General features: G+C 44.8%; 2 protein-coding genes across 4 annotated transcripts; one reads left to right on the top strand and one right to left on the bottom strand.

Annotated features, from left to right (window-relative positions):
- The first annotated feature begins 2,925 nt into the window (after positions 1–2,925).
- bola1 (bolA family member 1) lies at positions 2,926–18,500 on the top strand. 2 transcript variants are annotated; one of them, XM_063199355.1, is made up of 2 exons: positions 2,926–3,017; positions 16,791–18,500. In XM_063199355.1, exon 2 carries the CDS (start codon positions 16,844–16,846, stop codon positions 17,300–17,302), a length of 459 nt encoding a protein of 152 aa, XP_063055425.1. In that variant the 5' UTR covers positions 2,926–3,017; positions 16,791–16,843; the 3' UTR covers positions 17,303–18,500. The 2 variants fall into 2 exon arrangements, with proteins under 2 accessions (XP_063055425.1, XP_063055426.1); XM_063199356.1 differs by lacking the exon at positions 2,926–3,017 and adding an exon at positions 3,028–3,288.
- Positions 18,501–19,155: 655 nt separating this feature from the next.
- Positions 19,156–23,061, bottom strand: LOC134449429 (serine/threonine-protein kinase pim-1-like). 2 transcript variants are annotated; one of them, XM_063199353.1, is made up of 8 exons: positions 22,962–23,061; positions 22,109–22,438; positions 21,900–21,994; positions 21,481–21,531; positions 20,639–21,014; positions 20,250–20,426; positions 19,689–19,815; positions 19,156–19,568 (listed from the first exon to the last, which is right to left on the bottom strand). In XM_063199353.1, the coding sequence occupies exons 1-7, from the start codon at positions 22,993–22,995 to the stop codon at positions 19,712–19,714; spliced, it is 1,167 nt and encodes a 388-aa protein (XP_063055423.1). In that variant the 5' UTR covers positions 22,996–23,061; the 3' UTR covers positions 19,156–19,568; positions 19,689–19,711. The 2 variants fall into 2 exon arrangements, with proteins under 2 accessions (XP_063055423.1, XP_063055424.1); XM_063199354.1 differs by having other exon boundaries at positions 19,156–19,565.
- Positions 23,062–23,325: the final 264 nt, after the last annotated feature.

The following is a 23,325-nucleotide window of genomic DNA, read 5'->3' as shown; positions in this document are numbered from 1 at the left end:
CCACTGGGGTGGGAACAACACTGATGGGGTGACTCACAAGAAGGGTCCATTCAGTTCTCTCTCTCTCTCTCTCTCTCTCTCTCTCTCTCTCTCTCTCTCTCTCTCTCTCTCTCTCTCTCTCTGTCTCTGCACACACAGGACAAGAGTAGACAGGGGTAATGAGGCTGCATTATATGACATTCCACTGTCCCAATAGCATGAACGTTTTTTCCTCACTGAGAATGAGCCGAGGTCGACTGATCAATGACATAACAGTCCTGAAGACCTTAAAAGGGTTAAAAGTTTAACATTACAAATATCTGACTGCACTTATCACGATTATACAGTCTATGCTTCTGGCAGCGTAAGCCCCAAAAGCACTGTTCTATTGATTTCTATGGACATAAATTGGCAGAAAAAAAACGCCCTTTACCCATTTTTACCCTCAGACAAACAGCCCAATCTGGCAACACTGGTAATGTATTGTGCTTTTGGGTGGTTGACGTTTTAGGGCGTAACAGCAACAAAAAAAAAATCCTTTCCTGGTGCAATTCCTGAAAAAAAAGGAAAAAATTTAAAAAAAATAAAGCACTTACTGGTCCGTGGAATTTCGCCATCTTTGGGAAAAGATGTCCTGCATCAACACATTGCATAGGCATGTCACGCCGCAGGAAAATGAAGTCACACCACAGGAAATTCACTGCATTATGGCCATTTTAATCCTTTTGTATACATGACTGACATCTGAGCTCATGCTAACTTCATAATGATATTGTGTTTAATCTTAATATGTGTTTTCATTTTAAAAAAAACAACTTTTTTTTCTTTCTACAAGAGCAGTCACACCACAGGACACCATAAAATGAACCTAAGCATTACGTGACAGAAATATTGCAATATGAAGACATATTAAGAGGTCAATGGTCACGTTAAACTTCCACAGCACTCTCCAATAACTGAGGTACTGACTGGTTAGGAGCCAGTCAGTTGGCCTTGTAGCTACCCGTTCACAAACATTGACATACATGTCACCCCCACAGGACGCAATTTGTGTTACGAAATTGAACTTGTAATTAATATTACTGTCTTGAGTTTTTTTCACATTCACATATCTTAATATAAAGTTAATATTTATGCAATCATGCCAAATGCTTCATACATTATTCAAAATGTTGTTGGTTAATTTATATATGTATATTATATTCCAGGTTTCATTAATGTTACAGTCACACCGCATTGACATATAAACCTTTACATAAATCTCAACAAAATGTTTCTTCTCATCTAAGACTAATATGAAACATAATGTACCACATCTTCTTTCATTGACTTTTGTTTTTTAAAGGAAAAATAACATTTTTGTAGGTCTTTAACCAATGTTACGAAAAAACAAGGCGTCACGTCAACCACCCTTTTACATTACATTGCATTTGGCAGGCACTTTATAACCACAGTGACTTTCAAAGGAGGACATAAACATAGCCAATATCAGATACAAAGTGCACAGGAAATATACATAACAACAAGTGCAGGTGCAAGGAAGGGTTAGTTTTTTTTTGTAAAGTAGAGTACACACACGCACACACACACACACACACACACACACACACACACACACACACACACACACACACACACACACACACACACACACACACACATCATGTCAAGAGTCTGTCCTGGGGCTAGGACAGCTCAGACATTAGTCTCGTAGATAGACTGCTTAGTTACCATTCATTTGCTTATTATAGTAGAGTTTTTTTGTTTGTTTGTTTGTTTTTCAGCAGGCCAACAGTGGAATAATTGGTGTGTGATACGTACGTTGGTCTAAACTGGTGTATAAACTATAAAACACAAGTGTGTAAAAAAGAGTGCTTCTACTTTATACACTTCTGCTTGGATGAGATCAACAGTTTCTTCAAGCAGAGGACAGTCCTGGTCTTGAAGCAATGGGTCACACCCATTGAGTCACAAAAGAGAGGCATTGGTGGGGTAATGTAGGTAATAGGCTTCAGATTATTTAGTAAAGATATTAAACATGTGTAGGCTAGTAGAGAACAGAAATTACAAAAGTAGAAGTAGAAGTAGCCAAAAAAGAGAGAAGTACAGTTTCCTTACAACTTCACTGCATAATCAGTAGGCCAGAGTATTTGTCTTGTGGTCAGCTGATTCTCCGCTATTGGATCAAATTTGTAATGTTTTTTTTTTTTTTTTTAAATAAAAAAATGTTTTTAGTGTTTTCCAGTAACACCTTAGCCTATCTATGTCATTTGGTACAGTGGGATAACTGCTGTAGCTATCCAATAGCCTATTTTATACAAAATACTTCGGAGGGTCACAGAGAGAATGCCTCTTGCACAAAAACCACGTAGGCCTACTGTATGTTTTCATAATATAATCATTCCATAACTTGTACTGTAAATAATTCTACTTACTGTTTTCCCATGTATTTGGCATGAACATTTTGCTATCAGTAGGGACAAAAATGTTTGGCATTTGGAATAAGGGGGTCACGGAAGTTTGGGAACCACTGCCTTTTTTCACTGTGTGTGTGTGCGTGTGTGTGTGTGTGTGTGTGTGTGTGTGTGTGTGTGTGTGTGTGTGTGTGTGTGTGTGTGTGTGTGTGTGTGTGTGTGTGTGTGTGTGTGTGTGTGTGTGTGTGTGTGGAGCAGGGGCACACTACAGTAGCCTATAGGCTATGCGAAGTATGCATTGCAGGGGGGCACCAAGGAGAGGGCGTTGAAGGGCACCAAATAATAATTAAGTGGGTTTTTTGGGAGGGGGGGCACCAAAATAATTCTTGCATACCCCCCCAGAAAAGAGTAGTTGCGCCCCTGGTGTGGAGGTGTGTGGTCCTCCACTCCCCATCCCTCCCCATGTAATGTGATTGGTGAGTAAATGAGGGCTTCTCACGAAGTTGCTTCCCCACTCCTGAACAGTAGGTGGCGCAAAGTCCAAATATTTTTCTCTGCTCGACGACAAGTTGTTCTTCTGTCTGCACAGCACATAACAGCACTCTGGTCTCACGAAAGGGAAAGGTCAGTAACCTGAAACAAAATTCCACCTAAACTTGTATTTTCTTTGCGACTCTAGCAAAGTACACGTGTGACCACAGCCTAATAGGCCTACATGTGCTTTTCAATAAAAGCGAAGAAAGTTATATTCGCTCTCCATCCCATAACTCTAGTAGGCCCACCACCAGTGCCTTCACCAACATCACACGGAGTTGGTAGTTTAGAACTAGTTGTTTATTTAGCTAACCTGTCAAACGTGCCTGGGCATTTGTTTTTGGCGTTGCTCATCGTCCTAGTAAGTCTTGATTATTTGTGCCCTTGCTAACAACATTTGTGCCCTTGGCTACATTTCGGTTGCCAACATTAGGGCACTAGCTCCATCATATTGTCCCTACGCAACTCGTTTCGCCGTGTGCAACTCTGTCTTTGATCGACTTTATAGAGGGTCGTGTTGTGTTGTTTCCGCCGTTGTCGACTAGTGTGGAGAGGTTAGGTCATATTTTACAGAATAATTGACAACCTTGTTGCTTAGAACAATGACGAAGGACGACCATCTAGTCCGACCTGCGAAGAGGAAGCGTCGGTTTACAGACCCAGAATTGTGTGCATTGGTGGCTGCTGTTTCCAAAAATCTACACGTTTTGACACCGCGGCACCGTAATGTGGCGACCTTAGCCACGAAAGCTGCTGCTTGGCGCGAGGTTACAGATGCTGTAAATGCTGTAAGCAGTGTTCGCAGGTGCATGACCGAGGTCAGAGCCAAGTACAGATACTTCAAATTTGACACGAAAAAGAAGAGGGACTGGGAGAAACAGCTCATCCAAAGTAAGTCTGAGCGCGTTTTCCATTATTATTCTCCAAAACAGCTTTTGGTAACGTTTTCCTAATCGTCCTGCGTTTTAACTTCTATGTCTAATACTACACGAACAATAGATTATTCTCCCCTCCTTAGGCCTACATGTTGGTCATTGCCGAATCTTAATGATTATGCTGCTTCTGTCAATTACGCCTACTTTTTAACCTACCTCTTCTTGTCTCACCTCTGTCATCTCCATCATTCATGAGTGTTGGGGAAGCCTTACAAATCACATATTATTATTGATCACCATGATCAATTTTGCTAATGTTTTGATGCCATCACAAAGAAATGTACAGTGTATTTATTCTTTAAATGAATTTGATTTGATTATCATTTCATAAATGTATGCTGATTTGAAAGTGAGCCACCACCACGTCTATTTTTTTCAGAGGGACAGCAGACTGCTGGAATGTTATCGCCTGGTGAATTGGCAATGGTAGAAATGCTCGAGCAGCACCCATTGATGAGCTCAGACAAGTCTGTCTCAAAAGACTTAACGTCACTGGGTAACGTAGTATTCTCACTCCTCACAGCTTTACATATTACTGTAGTGTATACCTGAGAGCACAGGGTTGTTTGATGGCCCACACCCTTTGTCCTTTCTAAATTAAGGTTGGCTGTCAAAACTGGTGACTGACGAGGTGACTGACGAGGTGCCATTCTCTGCGGTAACATTAAAGTCAGATGAGTCGCTGGATGTGCCATGCTCCTCAGTTCCAGAGGAAGGCTCTTCTGCACAGGAACCAGGCTCATCGGCCCCCAAGGAGCCCTCCCATGCAGAACTGCCAGGCCCGTCGGTGTCTAATGTAACCGGGCTTTCCTTTAAGAAAGTGATTTACAATTAAAATAATGAACAATAATACTAGGACCTGGATCAGAAGATCTAAGTAAGAGAGAGGAGCGAGTGTTAAGCAACAATAATGAGTCAGACAAGAAATTCCTTTTTGAGTGAAAACTCGTATATTGTTTACAAAATGTTTGAAGTGTATAAAAACCCAAATAAAATAAAACAGTGTGCACACTTAAAATAAACAAGGGTCCACGTGGCCTTAAACAAAATAAAAATGGTAAAAAAGTGGAAAAGGGGGGGAAAAGTTCCTTGTTAGGGTACTTAAGGGTATATGTGGTCGCTCTGGGAAAGGCTCTGGGAAAGGCTCGCCATCAGTGTCCTTGACCAGGTGAAGTCCTGGCCCAGTCGTCTTCTTTGGTTTCTATCCTTCCAAAAAAACCTGACCTGATAGGTCACATTCATCCATACATACATTTCAATTAGTACAATGTACAATAAATCTAAGATGCATCATATTATCTAAATTATCTAATTGTCATACTGGGATGACAAATCACATATCTTCTTCAATCTTCTCTAATCATTAAATTCAAGTGCATGAAAACAAGTCGTTCATGTGTAACGCCTGTCTACCAAAACGCAGGTAGCAATGGGTCCAATAAAACTACATTCAAAATGTCTCAACAATAAATACATACAACATAAAACATAAAATACACATTAGAATCTAAAGCTTAGAAGGGATCACTGTCAGAGACGTGCTTAATATCCTCTTACACTAATAGGCCTATTCATGTAAGAAGAACTGCACTAAAATTACCCTCTATTTACTTTAAATTAAATACTGTGAAAGGCTTCAATAAATTGCATAGTGCAATGAAACATTACATTCATAACAACAATGAAATTATCCTCTTGTCTTAGTTAAATCACTATTAAAGAAATAGTAATAAACTTCTCTTTGTGTAGAACCCATCAGTAATAATAACTAGTGTGTGTAAATAATAGTAACTACTGTAAGGCTAGTGATGGTAATCAGCATCAGTGTCAGTAATGGGCTACTAATGGTCATCAGTATCAGTAGTCAGTATCAGCAATATCAGTTATCAGTATCAGTAATATCAGTTATCAGTATCTGTAACCAGTGTCTGTAAAGATCGTGAAGCATAAACATATTTTTTTTTCACCAGTGACGCTTACAACGTTAGCCTGGCCAGTGCATTGGGAACGTTCGGGACAACCGTTATTCTCGTGGGGCATTGCTAACATTTCTGTGGCTAACCATTGATATAGTGCAGGAGATGGGACAAGGGCACAAAACGGCTAAACAGATGTTATTCCTCACCGTTGCTCCTAATGATGTGCTCAAGGGGATGAATCCGGTGAGTACACTTAGACACAGCGGTGAATGGTGAATGGTGCCTGGCAGTTCTCGGGGGTTAGCCTGTTAGCAGAAATGAACGTTCGGGGCAACCGTTATTCTTGTTGGGCATTGCTAACATTTCTGTGGCTAATCCATTCACACAGTGCAGGAGATGAGAGGAGAAGAGTTAAAACACAGTTATTCCTCACCGTCGCTCCTGAAGATGGTGATGTGTGATGTGATGATACGATGGTGAGAAGTTGATGCCTCTGGTGGTTCTTGAGGGGTTAGCCTGTTAGCAGAATCAGTGCATCAGTGCCGGAGATGGCGGTAAATATCAGTGTTTTCGTTTGTCACATAAAAGAGTTGTCTTACCGACGTGGCTGTCAGCTAACATGTGGCTCTTGATGATGTTCTTACTGTCGTGATCTTCCACACTGTCCGGTGATGCTCAAAAAATGTTGATGTTGTTAACGGTTATAACGATGATGATAAAGTTTCCAAACAGCAAGTGGCTGGCTCAGATGATGGTTGTCAAAGAGACTGAAACAATCCTTGCGCCTTGGTTTCATTCAGCGGCTCGCGTTCTTAGGCTCGTGTGACATCTGATTGGCTGTAGTAATTCTTGCGTGTATGTGTAGCTGTTGTCATATTTCATTGGGGAATACTGATAGAACAGGGGTCACTCTGTTTCGTGTATCTTGCGTAGTATGTAGTGGATGCGAGTGGATGGTGTGTAGGTCGTGAACTGTGTTGTTTACATTGTGTACATGAGTGAGTGTGTGTGTGTGTGTGTGTGTGTGTGTGTGTGTGTGTGCGTGAGTGTGTGTGTGTGTGTGTGTGTGTGCGTGCGTGTGTGTGTTCATGTCTTTTGAACTCCGGGTTTCATCCTCCCCTCCTGAACCTTTGCACGTCCCTGTGCAAGGTGGACATCTACACAGCAATCACTGGGGATGGGGTAGTGGATTGTACAGGTACTTCATTGATCACTTCGGACCAAGCTATGGACAAGCCTTGAAAGAAGGATCTCATTGCCTTGGCCAAAGGATTTCCTAATTCTGCATAGTCAAGCCGTTGTGGGGGTTGACGATTGCGCTCAGATCTCCTGAGGGGTTCATCAGGGTTTGTGTTTTCGTGAATACTTGTGGTTTCAGTCGTTTCATCATGTTGTTCCTCAGGTTCCACTACTTGTAGACTTTCATTCTCCTCATGTTCTTGCTCTATTGGAATGTCTCTATCTGTGGGGTTGTCGTTATCGGTGGGTGTGTCTTTATCGGTAGGTATGTCTTTAACGGTGGGTAGGTCTTTATCAGTGAGTATGTCTGTATCGGTACGTAAGTATTCAGGATCACTCTGGTGAGAGGTAGACTCGATCATCAAAGGACTATCTGGAATACTTTCGGACATGTCGGGTAAGTTCAGATCAGGTAACTTAGGTTGGGTGTCAAGTTCAGGTAAGTTATGATTTGCAGGACAAGGGTCTTGGGGCTCTTGGACATTGGCCATGGGAAGATCTGGGTGCACTGGACTCTCTGTGATCTCAGGGACAGGGGAACTCAACCAGACAGGGATGAGTGAGTAGTCGTCGTCATCCGAGGAGCTCTCTGCCTCTGCTACAGGGTTGGCACGTGTTCTTGGTCTGCGCGGCACCGACTTCTGCACAGGCTGAGTGTCCTCTTCGACAGGTAGGTATCCGCACGGAAGCAGCAAGTCTCTATGTAGTGTCCTCTGGGGACCATCTTCAGTTTCTGGTTTAATGGTGTATACTGGGAGAGTGCCTGCTCTTGTAACGACAACATGGACCGTGGATTCCCATTTGTCAGCAATCTTGTGCTTTCCTCGTATGCGGACGTTTCTGACCAGTACCCTATCTCCAGGCTCTAGATCTGAGGCGGTGACATGCCGGTCATATCTTGTCTTGTTCTTTAGTGCTATCTTCGCTGACTTTTCCTTTGCAACTTCATAGCTCTCTTTCAGACGGGACTTGAGGGTTTTGACATACTCTGAATGAGAGGAGTGTTGGCCCTCTGGCACTGGCAGCTTGAAAGCAAGGTCAACAGGTAAACGGGGGTGACGCCCGAACATGAGCTCGTACGGGGTGAAACCTGTGACCTCGTTCCGGGTGCAGTTATAAGCATGGACCAAGGGTCTTACATGGTCGCTCCAACGGTACTTGTCTTTATCCTCTAGAGTCCCAAGCATGTTGAGCAGGGTGCGGTTGAACCGTTCTACTGGGTTACCTCTAGGGTGGTATGGAGTTGTTCTAGTTTTGCGGATACCGGCCACCCGACAAAGCTCTTTTATGGTGTTGGACTCAAAGTCGGGGCCTTGATCACTGTGCAACTTTTCGGGGAAGCCATAATGAATAATGAAATTCTCCCAGAGGCACTTTGCTACAGTCTTGGCTGTCTGGTTTCGTGTTGGGATGGCCACTGCATACTTGGTAAAGAAGTCGGTGATAACCAGCACGTCCTTGGTGTTACTCTGGTCCGGTTCGATGGAGAGGAAGTCCATGCAAACTAACTCCAGGGGTCTGGTGACTTGAATGTTCACTAATGGTGCAGCCTTTTCTGGTCGCGCCTTCCTCCTCACACACCTGCCACACTTCTTCACCTTCTCTTCCACATCTGATGCCATCTTCGGCCAGTAGAAGCGGGTCCTCACGAGGTCTAGGGTTCGGTCGACTCCCATGTGGCCCATGTCGTCGTGCAGACTGGTGAGCACTGGACTTCGGAACTCAGCTGGGAGGACAAGCTGGTACGCCCTCTGGGATCCCACTTGGCGGCGGCGGTACAGGATGTTGTTGTGGAACTCAAGACGATGGAGTTCACGGAGGTAGAGTGGAAGATCAGGGAGTTGGGTGCGCAGAGTGGGTGGTGGCGTTTCCCCATTTTCGATCTGGTGAATGACATGTTTTATGCACTGGTCAGCCCTTTGCTTTTCTGCTATCTGTGCTTCTGAAAGATGCGGGATGGCTGGGAGGCCTCCGAACTGTTCTTCTTGTTCATAGCACTCGGGAATAGCGCAGAATGATGTCGCAAGGGTCTCCACTAAGGCAACATGGTCTCCTTCTCTCTCATCATCCGGGCTGGCACTGAAGGCAAGTTGTCGCTCACAGATGGCCTTCACGACTGAATGGTCCACCTCATCTGGATTCTCTGGATCGGTAAGATGGTCTTGAGTGAACTGCTGGATGCGCTCCTTCTCTTTCTGTGACCTTGGATCGTCTGCTCGCTTCTCGTGTTCCCTGCGTGATAGTCCGTCTGCATCTCCGTTCAGTTTCCCTGGGCGGTAGGAGAGCTTGAAGGAGAATGTAGACAGTGCAGCCAGCCACCTGTAGCTCGTCGCATCGAGTTTGGCTGATGTGAGGATGTAAGTCAGCGGATTGCTATCCGTCACCACGGTGAAGTTGTTGCCATAGAGATAGTCGCTGAACTTCTCCGTCACCGACCACTTGAGTGCGAGGAACTCCAGTTTGTGTGCTGGGTAGCGACTCTCACTCTGTGATAGACCTCTACTCGCATACCCTATGACTCTGAGCTGGTTGTCTTGCTCTTGGTACAGTACAGCACCGAGCCCGGTGGTGCTGGCATCGGTGTGGAGTATGTAGGGTTTCTGGGGGTCGGCGAATGCTAGAACAGGGGCTGTAGTGAGGCTTTGGATGATGTCTTCAAAGGCTTTCTGGCAATCTGATGTCCAGCGGCTTCCAAAAGGCTCTTTGGGGTTGTGATACTGGACTGTCTTTGTTCTCGTGTCTGTCTGCTTCGCCTTCGACTTCTGGTGGTAAGGTGGGTAGCCAGAGGTCAAGTTGTGGAGAGGCTTCACAATGCCGGAGTAGTCCTTCACAAACCTCCGATAGTAACCAGAGAACCCGAGAAACGAACGGAGCTCCTTCAGGGTACGGGGTCTCGGCCAAGTCTTCAGTGCTTCGATCTTCTGGGGATCTGTTTCCACGCCCGTCCGTGAGACAATGTGCCCCAAGTAGCGAACAGATGTCTGAAAGAAGCGGCACTTCTCCGGGGATAACTTGAGACCGTTTTCCCTCAGGCGATCCAGGACTTTAGCCAGACGAGCTTCGTGTTCCTCCAGGGTTTGGGAGAAGACAATGATGTCATCAAGGAATACCAGCACTTCACGCAGGTGGATGTCGCCCATGCACTTCTCCATTAAGCGCTGGAATGTGCTTGGAGCATTGGTGATTCCTTGTGGCATACGATTCCATTCCCAGAATCCGAGGGGACAGGCAAAAGCTGTTTTTGGCTTGTCATCTTCATGCATCTCAATTTGGTAATATCCGGACTTCAGATCCATCACGGAGAACCATTGTGACCCACTTAAGGCAGAGAACGACTCTTCAAGGTTTGGTAGTGCATATGCGTCTTTGATGGTTTGCAGATTGAGTTTGCGGTAATCAACACATAGACGTACCTCGCCATTCTTCTTTCTCACAACGACGATAGGTGAAGCATATGGAGACTCAGACTCTCGGATGATTCCAGCTTCAAGGAGATCTTGAAGATGTCGTCTCACGGCATGATAGTCGTTGGGATGGATGGGCCGGGGTCGTTGCTTAAACGCTGTGTCATCCTTCAACTTGATTCGATGTTTGACCTTGGTTGCGTGGCCAAAATCGAGGTCATGTTGAGAAAAAACGTCTGAGTAAGTGTTGAGTGTCTTGGTGATTCGGTTCCTCCATTCTGCAGGGAGCGGGGAATCTCCGAAGTCAAAGCTAAGGTTGTCACGTTGTTGTTCATCTCGAGGAGAGTGTTGCAGACTGGAACAGACTGTAGGTGATGACAGTTGACTGGGGCTACAGGTGTTGTGGGTCTGGCTGATCTCGTGAGGGATGGCAAGTTCGGCGATGACAGAGTTAGAGGGCAGGGTAATGTCATGGTTGGTTTCATTTCTTATGATTACAGGCACCTTGTACGGGAACCGTGCAGGGATGGAGATGATGCAGCTATCAACGAAGATCCCACCTGGCAAGGACGAAGTGGAGGGTTCTTCCACTACTGCCCATCTCTCGTTGTTAGCTTCATTTCCAGTGACGACACCTTCCAAGACCACCTTCTGTCCAGCAGGGATGATGCTTGACTCGTGACGACCTAACTTCACAATGCCGACTTGACCTTCTGTGCTTTGGTGCCGTCTGAGCTGCAGTGTCCTCAAGACTTGTTGGTAGCCACAGTAGATGTTACTTATCACGTTGTTTCCATCACAGAATTGCTCGTAAAGAGGGTCTAGTGTATTTGTGCCAATCAGTACAGGCATGCTGCTACTGGAGCGAGTATCTGGCACTATCAAGGCAAGAGTCTGTACTTCGGGTTGTGAAGCAATGAATTCTTCGGGAAACTTTACATGTAATTGAATGTAGCCCAGGTATGGGACTGCCTGACCGTTGGCGCCCTCAACTTCAAGCATGTCGCTAACTGGGTGTAGCTGACAATCGGAAAGGTGGGAGTCATAGAAGGACTGAGACACAGTTGTAACTTGCGATCCAGTATCCAGCAGTGCATTACATTGAATTCCATTGACGTTGACATTTGCTGTGCTTTTGCTTCCAATTAAGCCTCTAGGCAGTTTTCTGTTATTTACAGTTCTGTGTTCGTTAATTGTTACTCTTCTCTTGACATTTCGTGTAGTAGTGGAATGTGTTTGTGTAGTGGAAGTGTTTGCTCTAACTTTGTTTTTCTGGTCTGGTGTTCTGGTTCCATGTTCTGTTTGTGTGTTGCTTACGTCGGAGGGACGTGATTGACTCTCCTCAGCTCCTGTCTGTCCCACAACAGGAACTGTTAGTCGTTTAAAGCTACACTGGAACCATTTCGTGTTTCCCACTGCTGCTGTCTCGCGATCAATTGCCTTTTCTTTTCTGCTACAAGACGGGGGTTGGCAGGGTCAGTGCAGCAGGGAGCAATGTGTCCATCCTCACCACAGTTAAAGCAATACCAAGGCCGGGGCTTGGTTGTCTCTTTCGTTCTGGTCTGTCTGTCCATGTCTGTATCTGTGTTACCTGGCTTTGGTGGTCTGTTCTGAGGCTTTTCTGCAGATCCCTTGCGATTAGCTCCCTGTGTCTTTTTCTGTGACATGAATGTAGTGAGCTGGCTTTGCAAACTTGCTACTTGCTTTCGCAGATCCTCAATCACACTGATGGCACCGGCACTGCTCTCCTCTGGTTCACGAACATATGCATCATGGAAGTGGACCTGAGTTTTCTGCTTCGTGATGCCGATGTGTCTCTTCATGCGCGTTGACTTGGCTTCCAGTCTGTCTTCCTCAGAGCGGATCATCAGCAGGAGTTCAGAGAACTGGGGTGGTTTGCTCTTCTTTTGCTCAAGCTGCAAGGTGCTGATCAGACTGTTATCCCAACAACCTCGGCAGAACTGCTTCAGGAGATGCTTGTCACCTTCTTTGTGTGTAACTCCCCCTTGTTTTGTGGCTCGATTTAAGGCTAGCTGGAGTCGTTGCAGGTAAGAGGATGACTTCTCACCGGGGTCTTGTAGGGTGTTCAGGAACTGGGCGAACAGCTCTTCTCCATCTGCGACCGTGCCGTAGGCTGAGTCCAGCAGCTGTAGGTAGGCGGCAGGGAGTGAATCAGGCAGTAGACCTTTTACGACGTCAACAGCAGGTGGGAGTAAGTTCTCTAGAATCTTTCGTGATATTTGCAGTGGTGACATACTGGGATCATTCTGTAGCAGCTCAATGTGTGTGCGCCATGTGTCATAGTCAGTCTCATGGTTGGGTATGGGGATCTTGCCGGAGAAAGAGCGGAGTCTCACTTGGGACTGCATGTGAGGGAAAGGATCCTGTCTCCGAACAATGTGCTCGACCACAACCTTTTGGATGTCAGGGGGGTTCACGTCGCTTAGGGAAAGGGACGGTGTTCTCTTGGCATTGGCAAGGATGACATGGTCAGCGTCTCCATGGCCGCTTGGTGCAACATGAGACAGTGAGGTGTGCTGTGGCTCTCTGTGAACAGGTGGGGATGACACGGTCGCCTCGACGTGTACAGAGGGGGAATCATCAGCCGCGTGTTGCATGGCATCTATATCCATTCCAATCTGGGACATCATCTCTTTCAAAACTTCGCCATAATCCTTGCCACTCTCCTTGGCTAATTGCTTGAGCTCCGTTAAGTACGTCTTTGTTGCATTTGAGCCAACTTTGGTGGTGTACGCGCTACTGAGTGTTTTTACTACATAGGTAGCGGGGGACTCACCTTGTGTAGTGTAACTGTAGGGTAAGTGGGGATCTAAAGTTTCAATAGCTGAACTGCTAGAATACTCAACGATCAGGTTTTGGAAGAATTCTGAGTGTGGGTCTTCAACTAAAAGGACTCTATCAATTTTACCATACTGTTTAAGATAATCAAGGACTTGTTCATCTTGATCGGGTACCTGAGTTATGCCACTGACTAATACTGCATTTGGAATATTAACACTAAACTTTCGAATAAAATCCATACTGGTGATAAGTAATTACTTAGTAATGTCTGCTCAATATTGTTACTCAACAACTAGCTCCTCCTGGCAGCAGGCTCGCCACTTTTGTAACCGGGCTTTCCTTTAAGAAAGTGATTTACAATTAAAATAATGAACAATAATACTAGGACCTGGATCAGAAGATCTAAGTAAGAGAGAGGAGCGAGTGTTAAGCAACAATAATGAGTCAGACAAGAAATTCCTTTTTGAGTGAAAACTCGTATATTGTTTACAAAATGTTTGAAGTGTATAAAAACCCAAATAAAATAAAACAGTGTGCACACTTAAAATAAACAAGGGTCCACGTGGCCTTAAACAAAATAAAAATGGTAAAAAAGTGGAAAAGGGGGGAAAAGTTCCTTGTTAGGGTACTTAAGGGTATATGTGGTCGCTCTGGGAAAGGCTCTGGGAAAGGCTCGCCATCAGTGTCCTTGACCAGGTGAAGTCCTGGCCCAGTCGTCTTCTTTGGTTTCTATCCTTCCAAAAAAACCTGACCTGATAGGTCACATTCATCCATACATACATTTCAATTAGTACAATGTACAATAAATCTAAGATGCATCATATTATCTAAATTATCTAATTGTCATACTGGGATGACAAATCACATATCTTCTTCAATCTTCTCTAATCATTAAATTCAAGTGCATGAAAACAAGTCGTTCATGTGTAACGCCTGTCTACCAAAACGCAGGTAGCAATGGGTCCAATAAAACTACATTCAAAATGTCTCAACAATAAATACATACAACATAAAACATAAAATACACATTAGAATCTAAAGCTTAGAAGGGATCACTGTCAGAGACGTGCTTAATATCCTCTTACACTAATAGGCCTATTCATGTAAGAAGAACTGCACTAAAATTACCCTCTATTTACTTTAAATTAAATACTGTGAAAGGCTTCAATAAATTGCATAGTGCAATGAAACATTACATTCATAACAACAATGAAATTATCCTCTTGTCTTAGTTAAATCACTATTAAAGAAATAGTAATAAACTTCTCTTTGTGTAGAACCCATCAGTAATAATAACTAGTGTGTGTAAATAATAGTAACTACTGTAAGGCTAGTGATGGTAATCAGCATCAGTGTCAGTAATGGGCTACTAATGGTCATCAGTATCAGTAGTCAGTATCAGCAATATCAGTTATCAGTATCAGTAATATCAGTTATCAGTATCTGTAACCAGTGTCTGTAAAGATCGTGAAGCATAAACATATTTTTTTTTCACCAGTGACGCTTACAACGTTAGCCTGGCCAGTGCATTGGGAACGTTCGGGACAACCGTTATTCTCGTGGGGCATTGCTAACATTTCTGTGGCTAACCATTGATATAGTGCAGGAGATGGGACAAGGGCACAAAACGGCTAAACAGATGTTATTCCTCACCGTTGCTCCTAATGATGTGCTCAAGGGGATGAATCCGGTGAGTACACTTAGACACAGCGGTGAATGGTGAATGGTGCCTGGCAGTTCTCGGGGGTTAGCCTGTTAGCAGAAATGAACGTTCGGGGCAACCGTTATTCTTGTTGGGCATTGCTAACATTTCTGTGGCTAATCCATTCACACAGTGCAGGAGATGAGAGGAGAAGAGTTAAAACACAGTTATTCCTCACCGTCGCTCCTGAAGATGGTGATGTGTGATGTGATGATACGATGGTGAGAAGTTGATGCCTCTGGTGGTTCTTGAGGGGTTAGCCTGTTAGCAGAATCAGTGCATCAGTGCCGGAGATGGCGGTAAATATCAGTGTTTTCGTTTGTCACATAAAAGAGTTGTCTTACCGACGTGGCTGTCAGCTAACATGTGGCTCTTGATGATGTTCTTACTGTCGTGATCTTCCACACTGTCCGGTGATGCTCAAAAAATGTTGATGTTGTTAACGGTTATAACGATGATGATAAAGTTTCCAAACAGCAAGTGGCTGGCTCAGATGATGGTTGTCAAAGAGACTGAAACAATCCTTGCGCCTTGGTTTCATTCAGCGGCTCGCGTTCTTAGGCTCGTGTGACATCTGATTGGCTGTAGTAATTCTTGCGTGTATGTGTAGCTGTTGTCATATTTCATTGGGGAATACTGATAGAACAGGGGTCACTCTGTTTCGTGTATCTTGCGTAGTATGTAGTGGATGCGAGTGGATGGTGTGTAGGTCGTGAACTGTGTTGTTTACATTGTGTACATGAGTGAGTGTGTGTGTGTGTGTGTGTGTGTGTGTGTGTGTGTGTGCGTGAGTGTGTGTGTGTGTGTGTGTGTGCGTGCGTGTGTGTGTTCATGTCTTTTGAACTCCGGGTTTCACTAACGTGACTGCCACATCTCCGACACCCTCCACACCTTCTTCACCAACCATTAAACATGAAGTGTTTTCAGCACGTGGGACAATTCCAGCAACCAAAAGGCGGAGATCTCACTGCAAGTCATCAGCTGAAGACTCAAGCGCTGCAATGGCAGACATGGTGGAAATGCAAAAAGAGATTAGGGATGCACTGCTGAACCTCAACAACACAGTGGCAGCTGGCTTCAGAGAGTTAGCAGCTGCTATAAGACACGCAGCCGACAAAGGAAGTCAGGCTGTAGTTAAAGACCCAGTTGACTGAAAAAACACATTTTTTTTTCACCCTTTTTTTTATCAGTATGGACTTGTAATTCTTAAACGAGGCAGTACACACACTCTTCCAGTATTGTGTTTGTGAATGCCTGGAAACCTACAGTAACATTGAAACTCACTACCCCTGATTTTTTGTTTTCGAAAGTTTGGTTTGTCTTTCTGTGTGTGTATGTGCCCTTAATATATGTTAATCATTATGTTGAAACGATGGGATTTCTCTGGTTAACAAAGTAGTAATCAGTCTTATCTATCTAACCTCCATCATCCAATCTAATCACCCCCTCTCCCCTCTATCCCCTCTATCTCTTCTTTGGGCCTTGTGCTTGTGTTGAATTGAGTAGTGCATAACAACTAGAGGGATGTGTTCTTGTATGTAATACATTACATTAGTTTTCTGTTTTAGAGTCTATATATCAAAGGTTTAGGAGGTAGTTTCCCGTTTGCATGTCGCTCTTTTCTGTGAGCCATTTTGTTACACTGTGTGTAGAATATCTCCTATAAATGTATTAAAACACTTTAATATTACGCACACATTTTGAATAAACTCACTTTTTGTTTTACATTGAATTGGTGTGGTATTCTGCTATTGACATTCTTTTACTTGTCTATTTCTGCTACCTCTTGTTTTTTTATGTAGACCTACAGTCTGATCAGTTGTTAGGCTGAGCCTTATAGATACACTGCTTCTGTTTTGCAGGCCTCTTTGCCGTTGACCTCCTCCATCTCACGTCTGTCTCCTCCTGCTCTTGGATGCTGTCCAGCGCCGTCCGCACCGTTCGTCCCATCCTCGGCCCCCTCACCTCCTCCTCCTCCCGGACACTAGCACACCACCGCCACCTCCCGCAGATGGACCAGGCCCGGCCCGTGGAGACCTCCATCCGGACCAAGCTGACGGAGGCCCTGGGCCCGACCCACCTGGAGGTGCTGAACGAGAGCCACATGCATGCAGTGCCGCCGGGCTCCGAGTCGCACTTCCGTGTGCTGGTGGTGAGCGAGCGCTTCGAGGGCCTGTCGCTGCTGCAGCGCCACCGCCTGGTCAACGAGGCGGTGCGCGACGAGCTGAGCAGCCGGGTGCACGCGCTGGCCATCCAGGCCAAGACGCCGCAGCAGTGGGACAGCAACCCCAGCCTGGCCAAGAGCCCCGGATGCATGGGAGGCTCCAAGCACGACCAGACCGTGGCCGACAAGCTGAAGGCCGGCAGAGACTGACCTTCTACTTACTGTGTCATCACATACTACAGAGGTGTTGATTAATATATAAGTGAAAAATATCCTTTCCACCAATGTCATCCAACTCACTTTGAATCAGCTGATTGATATGAGATTAGTTGGTCAGATAATCAGTGAAGCCAGCTGTGTGAGAATGAAAACATGGCAAGATAGCAATCCATGATCGATGTCCTGAAAGCTTTTCAGTTGACGTGTTCATTCTTCTGGAACTTGGTTGTGTTATGACCACTTTTGGTTAAGCATCACAAGACTGGTTGTGAAAGCTTTGATCTAGGCTTGTAAACAGTGTGACAGTAGACCTAGATATTTTTGCTGTTGCAACTCAATTTTAATAAATCCATCAATATTGTTTGAAGGTTTTTAAGATCCATCTCTCTAGCAAAGCCGTTGCAGCATTGTTACTATTGAGGATGTCATGGTCTCTGCGGTACATGAGGGCTGGTGTCTTTCAGCAGGTCAGCATAACCAGAATCAGTTAGTCTCACTGTTATATTGACAGTAGGTTCTAAGTCTTCAAGTCCCTGTGATTTCTGCAGTGGATGAACGTATGGACCAGCTGCCGAATGATCTTTTTGGCCTCCATCTCCTTGTACTGGCCTCCACACAGCTCCACAAACTCAAACAGATCAGCACAGGGACTGGGACGCTCCAAGACCAGGGCGTAGGCTACAGCTTCCCACAGTCATATGTTTGGACTTGTGGACACAAAAACCTGGCCCAACCTTGAATAATGTGACTTTGTTTTTCTGTCAACTCACCAGTAAAGGTGGTGTAGAAGTCTCTCAGCAGGTTAGCACAGCCAAAATCAATCATTTTTACTGTCCATCAATATTAATCAGGACATTCCCAGTCTTAACGTCCTTGTGTAAGACCCTGTGGTCCCTGTGAAATCAAACGCTCCAAGACCAAGACCTACAGCTTCCCACAGCCATGCCAGTCGAGCAGTTGGACGATGTCTGGGCACTACTCAGGTTGAGACACACACACCACCACCATCACACACAGTTAGTAGACCTGCCTGAATAAGTTGTGCTCTCTCAAGACACCTTCTGACTTTCATTGGGAATACTCTAATAATTGAATGATTTTAGTGTAAGACTGTACATAACAGCAACATTATCTGAGTAATGAATTTAAAGTGTTCTGCTCTTCAAAATAAACGACTAAGCTGCCTGTTGATCTTCTTTGCCTCAGTCTCTCTGAGCTGCACCCTCTGCGCTATCAGAGCTGGACACTAATACAGTATACTAATAATAACTACAGTTCTGTTCAATCAGTTCCAAGTTTTATTTAGCCATATCAACAGTATAAAATACAGATGTTAGGAATGTTATTTGGTGTGCTCACACATACAACAAAGGGGTGCCTAAATAAATGAACAGGGAATGACATACAGAAACATTGAAGACATTGTAAAGTGCAATGGAATATTCAAAGTGCATGGGTAGTAACATCGTGCAATGTAAACAAGAGAGGTAGGAAGGCCAGATAGTGGAGTAGCTGTAAAGTACTAGTGCATAATAAGTGGTGGATGGCTTGTGGGTAGGTACTGTCCCTGGAGCGTGTGGTGTTGCATGGGATGCTGCAGTACCTTTTCCCTGAAGGTACAGTAATAGTGTGAATAGGTGGTGTGCTGGGTGTATAGGGTCAGAGGTGATGTTTTTGGCTTTCCTGTCAAGTCCGGTGTTGTAGTGTGAGGCTAAGGTGGGAAGACCACAGTATTCACCAGGCCTACTGCAATCCTCTTGTTACAACCTAGCGCCAAGATACCCATGTGATCCCTTACTATAGAGTACAGAGCCCATGTGAAAAAGGTAATGACAAAAGAGAAATCATTTAGCAGCTCAGGTGTATTTTAATTAAGCCCCAGTGCTGAAGAAGATGGTGCCTGAGCACAGGGACATCATGTAGGGTGCAGAAGAGCTGAGTTCTTATGGGACACAAGTAGCAGGCTGATGTCACGTTGTAGGTCTTTCAATTGGGAAGGTTGTTCAGGACAATGAGAAACGGAACTTGAGGATGGTAAATACATCAGTGTCCCAATGCAAGTCACAGACAGGAGAGTCTTTGCAGGGGAGAGCATCAACAGAGTGGGAAGCCCACTGAGTGTGTTGGTACAACTCGGCCAATGCACAGTGGAGGCTGGGGGAGAGAAAGCACTTGTCCTGTACTCCCACACCCACTTCCTCTCTGTGGCATTTTGGATCTCTCCCTGTGGCCTGTCTGTACTGATGATGCCTGCCTGCTGATAGAGAAAAAGCAACTTGTTCATGTAATGCTATTTCCTCAACGGAATTATTATTTATTGGCTATGTCCCACAAGTGCACAATGGCTTTTTTTTTTTTTTTTAACTATTGTCTGTACCTGTCTCTCCTCCCTGTGGTCATTTACGAGCGATTGGTGGTCATCCACTCATGCGTCAGTATGCCCTCCAGAGTGGGTCTTTCCTCTGGCTCCTTCCTCAAGCACCAGCTGATGAGGTCCTTACATGCTGCACAGAGTGTGGTTGTACCAGATAAGTGGAGCTCTTATTCTCCGGTATAATCTCTATCTTAATTTTTACCATTGAGGTTACAGTTGCTTCACATGGATTTGCAGTATTACTTAATAAATGGGACTTAAAGAAAGAAAGAAATGTTTATTTATGAAGCACAATTGATCATGGTGGAATACTGCCAAAGTATCCACTGTACAAAAGTTGTTCAGAGGTGCAAAAGCAAAATAAAAAGTAATCAGTGAGCAATACAGAACAATTAATATTACATTAATTACATAATTACATTACATAATAATGATGCACTACAAACAGTACAAATACTACATTCACAATAACAACAAAAAAGAAAAATAAGTGCACAATACTGTAGTAACAAATCAATAAATAGATCAGGTTTGGACAACTGTATCCCTTCACATATCTCGCACCTTCAGACAGATGCTCTGGAAACTCCGGCTGGTGAGACACGGTTTCTTCGCTGTTGTGAAAGGCCACGTTACCAGAGACCAGCTCAAAGAGCAGCACGCCCAGTGACCATGTGGTAGTCGGGGCCGCCTTGTAGCGTCTGTGCTGAAACATCTCGGGTGGGATAAACCTCTCGGTACCTGGCAAATATTAAAGTATACATGAACACCAAAACCTCTCTTAGCCTAGAACTAACTGGGACAAAAAATGGCCTGGGCATTTTGCGTGACCATCTCCTAAATTGCCAGCACACCAGGAAATGCCCTGTATGCCAGATGCCTAGTAGCCTACAGGTCTGAAATGTCCCTTAGGCTTTTTACTAAATTCTACTTCATTTTCCCTAATGTCTCACCGCACAGCCCTCTGTAGTCCTCTTTCAGAAGGTCACCACAACCAAAGTCTATCAGCTTCAGAGTCCAATCATCCAGGTTGACCAGGATGTTTTCTTGTTTCACGTCGCGGTGAAACACGCCGTGGTCGCGACAGTGGATGAGGGCGTGGACGAGCTGCCTCATGAGCTTCTGCACCACGTCCTCTGCGAGTATGTAGCCAGTTATCATCAGGCAGGCGTCAAACAGGTCGATGTACAGACTGGGGCGCTCCAGGACCAGGATGAAGAACTTGCCGCAGTCGTACCAGTCCAGCAGTTGCACGATGTTAGGGCACGCCTCGGGCTGGGACACCAGAGTCATCAAGGCCACCTCCAAAGGCAGCTTCTTGCCATCAGGCTTGAAAAAGAAAAGACAACAATGGGCTATAAATAACGTCTGGTCATTAAGTATAGCGGTTGATAAATGCTGAGTTTTCTGTTCAGCACAGAAATGTGCAGGTTAATGGCGTTGGGCCCACGAAATATCGTAGAAGGGGCCCCTGCAACATGTTTGGCGATCGAAAGCCATTATAGACAGGGGGCCTCCCCAAGTGGTGAGGCCCGGGGTTCTTGACCCCTATACCCCCACCCCGCCACTGAGGATGCTGAATTCAAGACCAGGCTGATTTGCTAAGTGGTCTCTAGTCATTAAAATTAAGGACAGAAGGCGGACAAATGTACCCAAGATACACCCACTTACACTGTCTTGGGGTACATTTGTCAGCCTTTTGACCTTAATTTTAGATCAGTGAGGAGACGGGAAGTACAACACTGCATCACAGCACCCCCTGGCTAGTGACTGGTGGAGTGTGAAGGCTACTTACCATTGTGATATATTTCGGTGCCCTCCGCTTCAATATGTACTTTATGGCCACCTACAAGAACAAAACATGATAATCAAAGAATTGAATTTTGGACAAAGGGGAAAGGTTTGTGCATTCTTGTTATTCAATGTTGTAAACTCCAAACTGTAGGTGCTCTTGAAGTAAGAAGACTAAAGTCCTTTCATTTAGATCGTGGTGGCACTAGGGCCGACTTCAGACAACTCCACAGGTCGACAAGGATTGTCCTTATTTTTAAAAATCCTTTATTTAACCTGGGGCATTGTTATATAAGTAAAACCGGTGCCAACCGGTTTCAACCCTCATTGGGTCTTCATCAGGGCGTAGTGCGCTAGTGCCACCACTCTCTGATTGAATTTTGGACTTGTGGACACAAAGAACAGTAAAATAGCCTTTCTCACCTGTTCTCCATCAGACTTCCTGGTGCCTTCGTACACTGAACCATATCCACCGGAGCCAAGCTGCTCTCCCACAGAGTACTTGAAGGTGAAAGTGCCTGCCCATTCAAAGATAAATACAATAGGATATACATTAATGAAGACATTAATAAAGACGTTAACAAGAACTTTAGAGTGTGTGTGTGTGTGTGTGTGTGTGTGTGGCCTCTCACCTTCAGGGGTTTCAGCGCAAATCTTCTTGGACACCTCATCCTCTAGGTCCTCAAAAGAAGGGCTCTTTACTGAATCAGTGGTGCTGTCCCTCTTCCTCTTTGAGGAGACGGCAGAGCTTGGCCTGGTGCTGTTGCTGGTGGTGGGTGCGGACACTGTTGTGTTGCTGTTGCTGTTGCACCTAGGCCTCTTCCTGCTGCCTCTGTCTTGGTTCGCAGGAGGGGCTTCCTGGTTTGCCTGGCCAGAGACTCCAGCAGAAGATCGCCCCAAGAATACCTCACTTTGGGGATGGCTATGGGGTAACCTCTGGTGGCATGTCCGCTGGGGTGTGGCTAAAATAAGCAAACAAATCTCAGTGTGGGTGTGTGTTTGTGCGCGCGCTTCTTTCGTATTAGGACTATATTAGAATACATGATATGGGCCTATTTTTTCATGGGTATATTGACAGCCTAGAAAATGGGCCTACATAATAGGCCTACCGGTAGGAAGTGTTCAGTATTATACAATACAATACAGCATGTATTTACATAGCGCAATGTCACAACTATGAAGTTGAATTCAAAGCGCTTTCAAAGAACACACATTTCCACATTCCCACACCAGCTCTGGAGCCTGCCGCACGGCGCCATTGCCCCAATTCTCCGGGGATCACGTGAGAGTGCATACACTCACACATAGGCTTAACAAAGATAGTAATGAAATTCCCTTTAAAAGATTATGCTGGAAACGATCATTAAATAGCCTGATTCATAGCATGAAGACCCAGCCTAGCCTGTTATTAATTAACTGCGAACACGTTTGAGGGGTAATAATTTAGGCCTAGTCATGAATAGTTTTATCTTAAATATAGCTTACCTGGGTACGTTTTTAGACGTTTCCGAGCTGGCATGACAATAAAATCGTAAACCAATGTGAAAACTGGGAGTATTGAAATGAGCGTGTTGCTTTAAATCTGCGTCTGGACTGACTTTTATGCGTTCCGTGCGTCATTAACAAGGATTTCGATTATGACGCTTGTTTCTTTTATTCTTGTTTTTTTATAAGTCACACCAACTGGCTGTGTATTAGAACGTTATACTCTCACTGGTCACACACACGATGTTCTTCGTTTTATATTTAAGAATTTGTATGGTTATGTTTATGCCAGAGGAGGGCAAGGAGCATTTTTGGCGAAAATGAGTTCTACATATCAAATTAAAGGTCTTGATTAGCTCTATCT

Source organism: Engraulis encrasicolus, chromosome 5, assembly GCF_034702125.1.
Source record: "Engraulis encrasicolus isolate BLACKSEA-1 chromosome 5, IST_EnEncr_1.0, whole genome shotgun sequence".
Taxonomy (NCBI): domain Eukaryota; kingdom Metazoa; phylum Chordata; class Actinopteri; order Clupeiformes; family Engraulidae; genus Engraulis; species Engraulis encrasicolus.
This window is presented reverse-complemented; position numbering and strand designations above follow the sequence as displayed.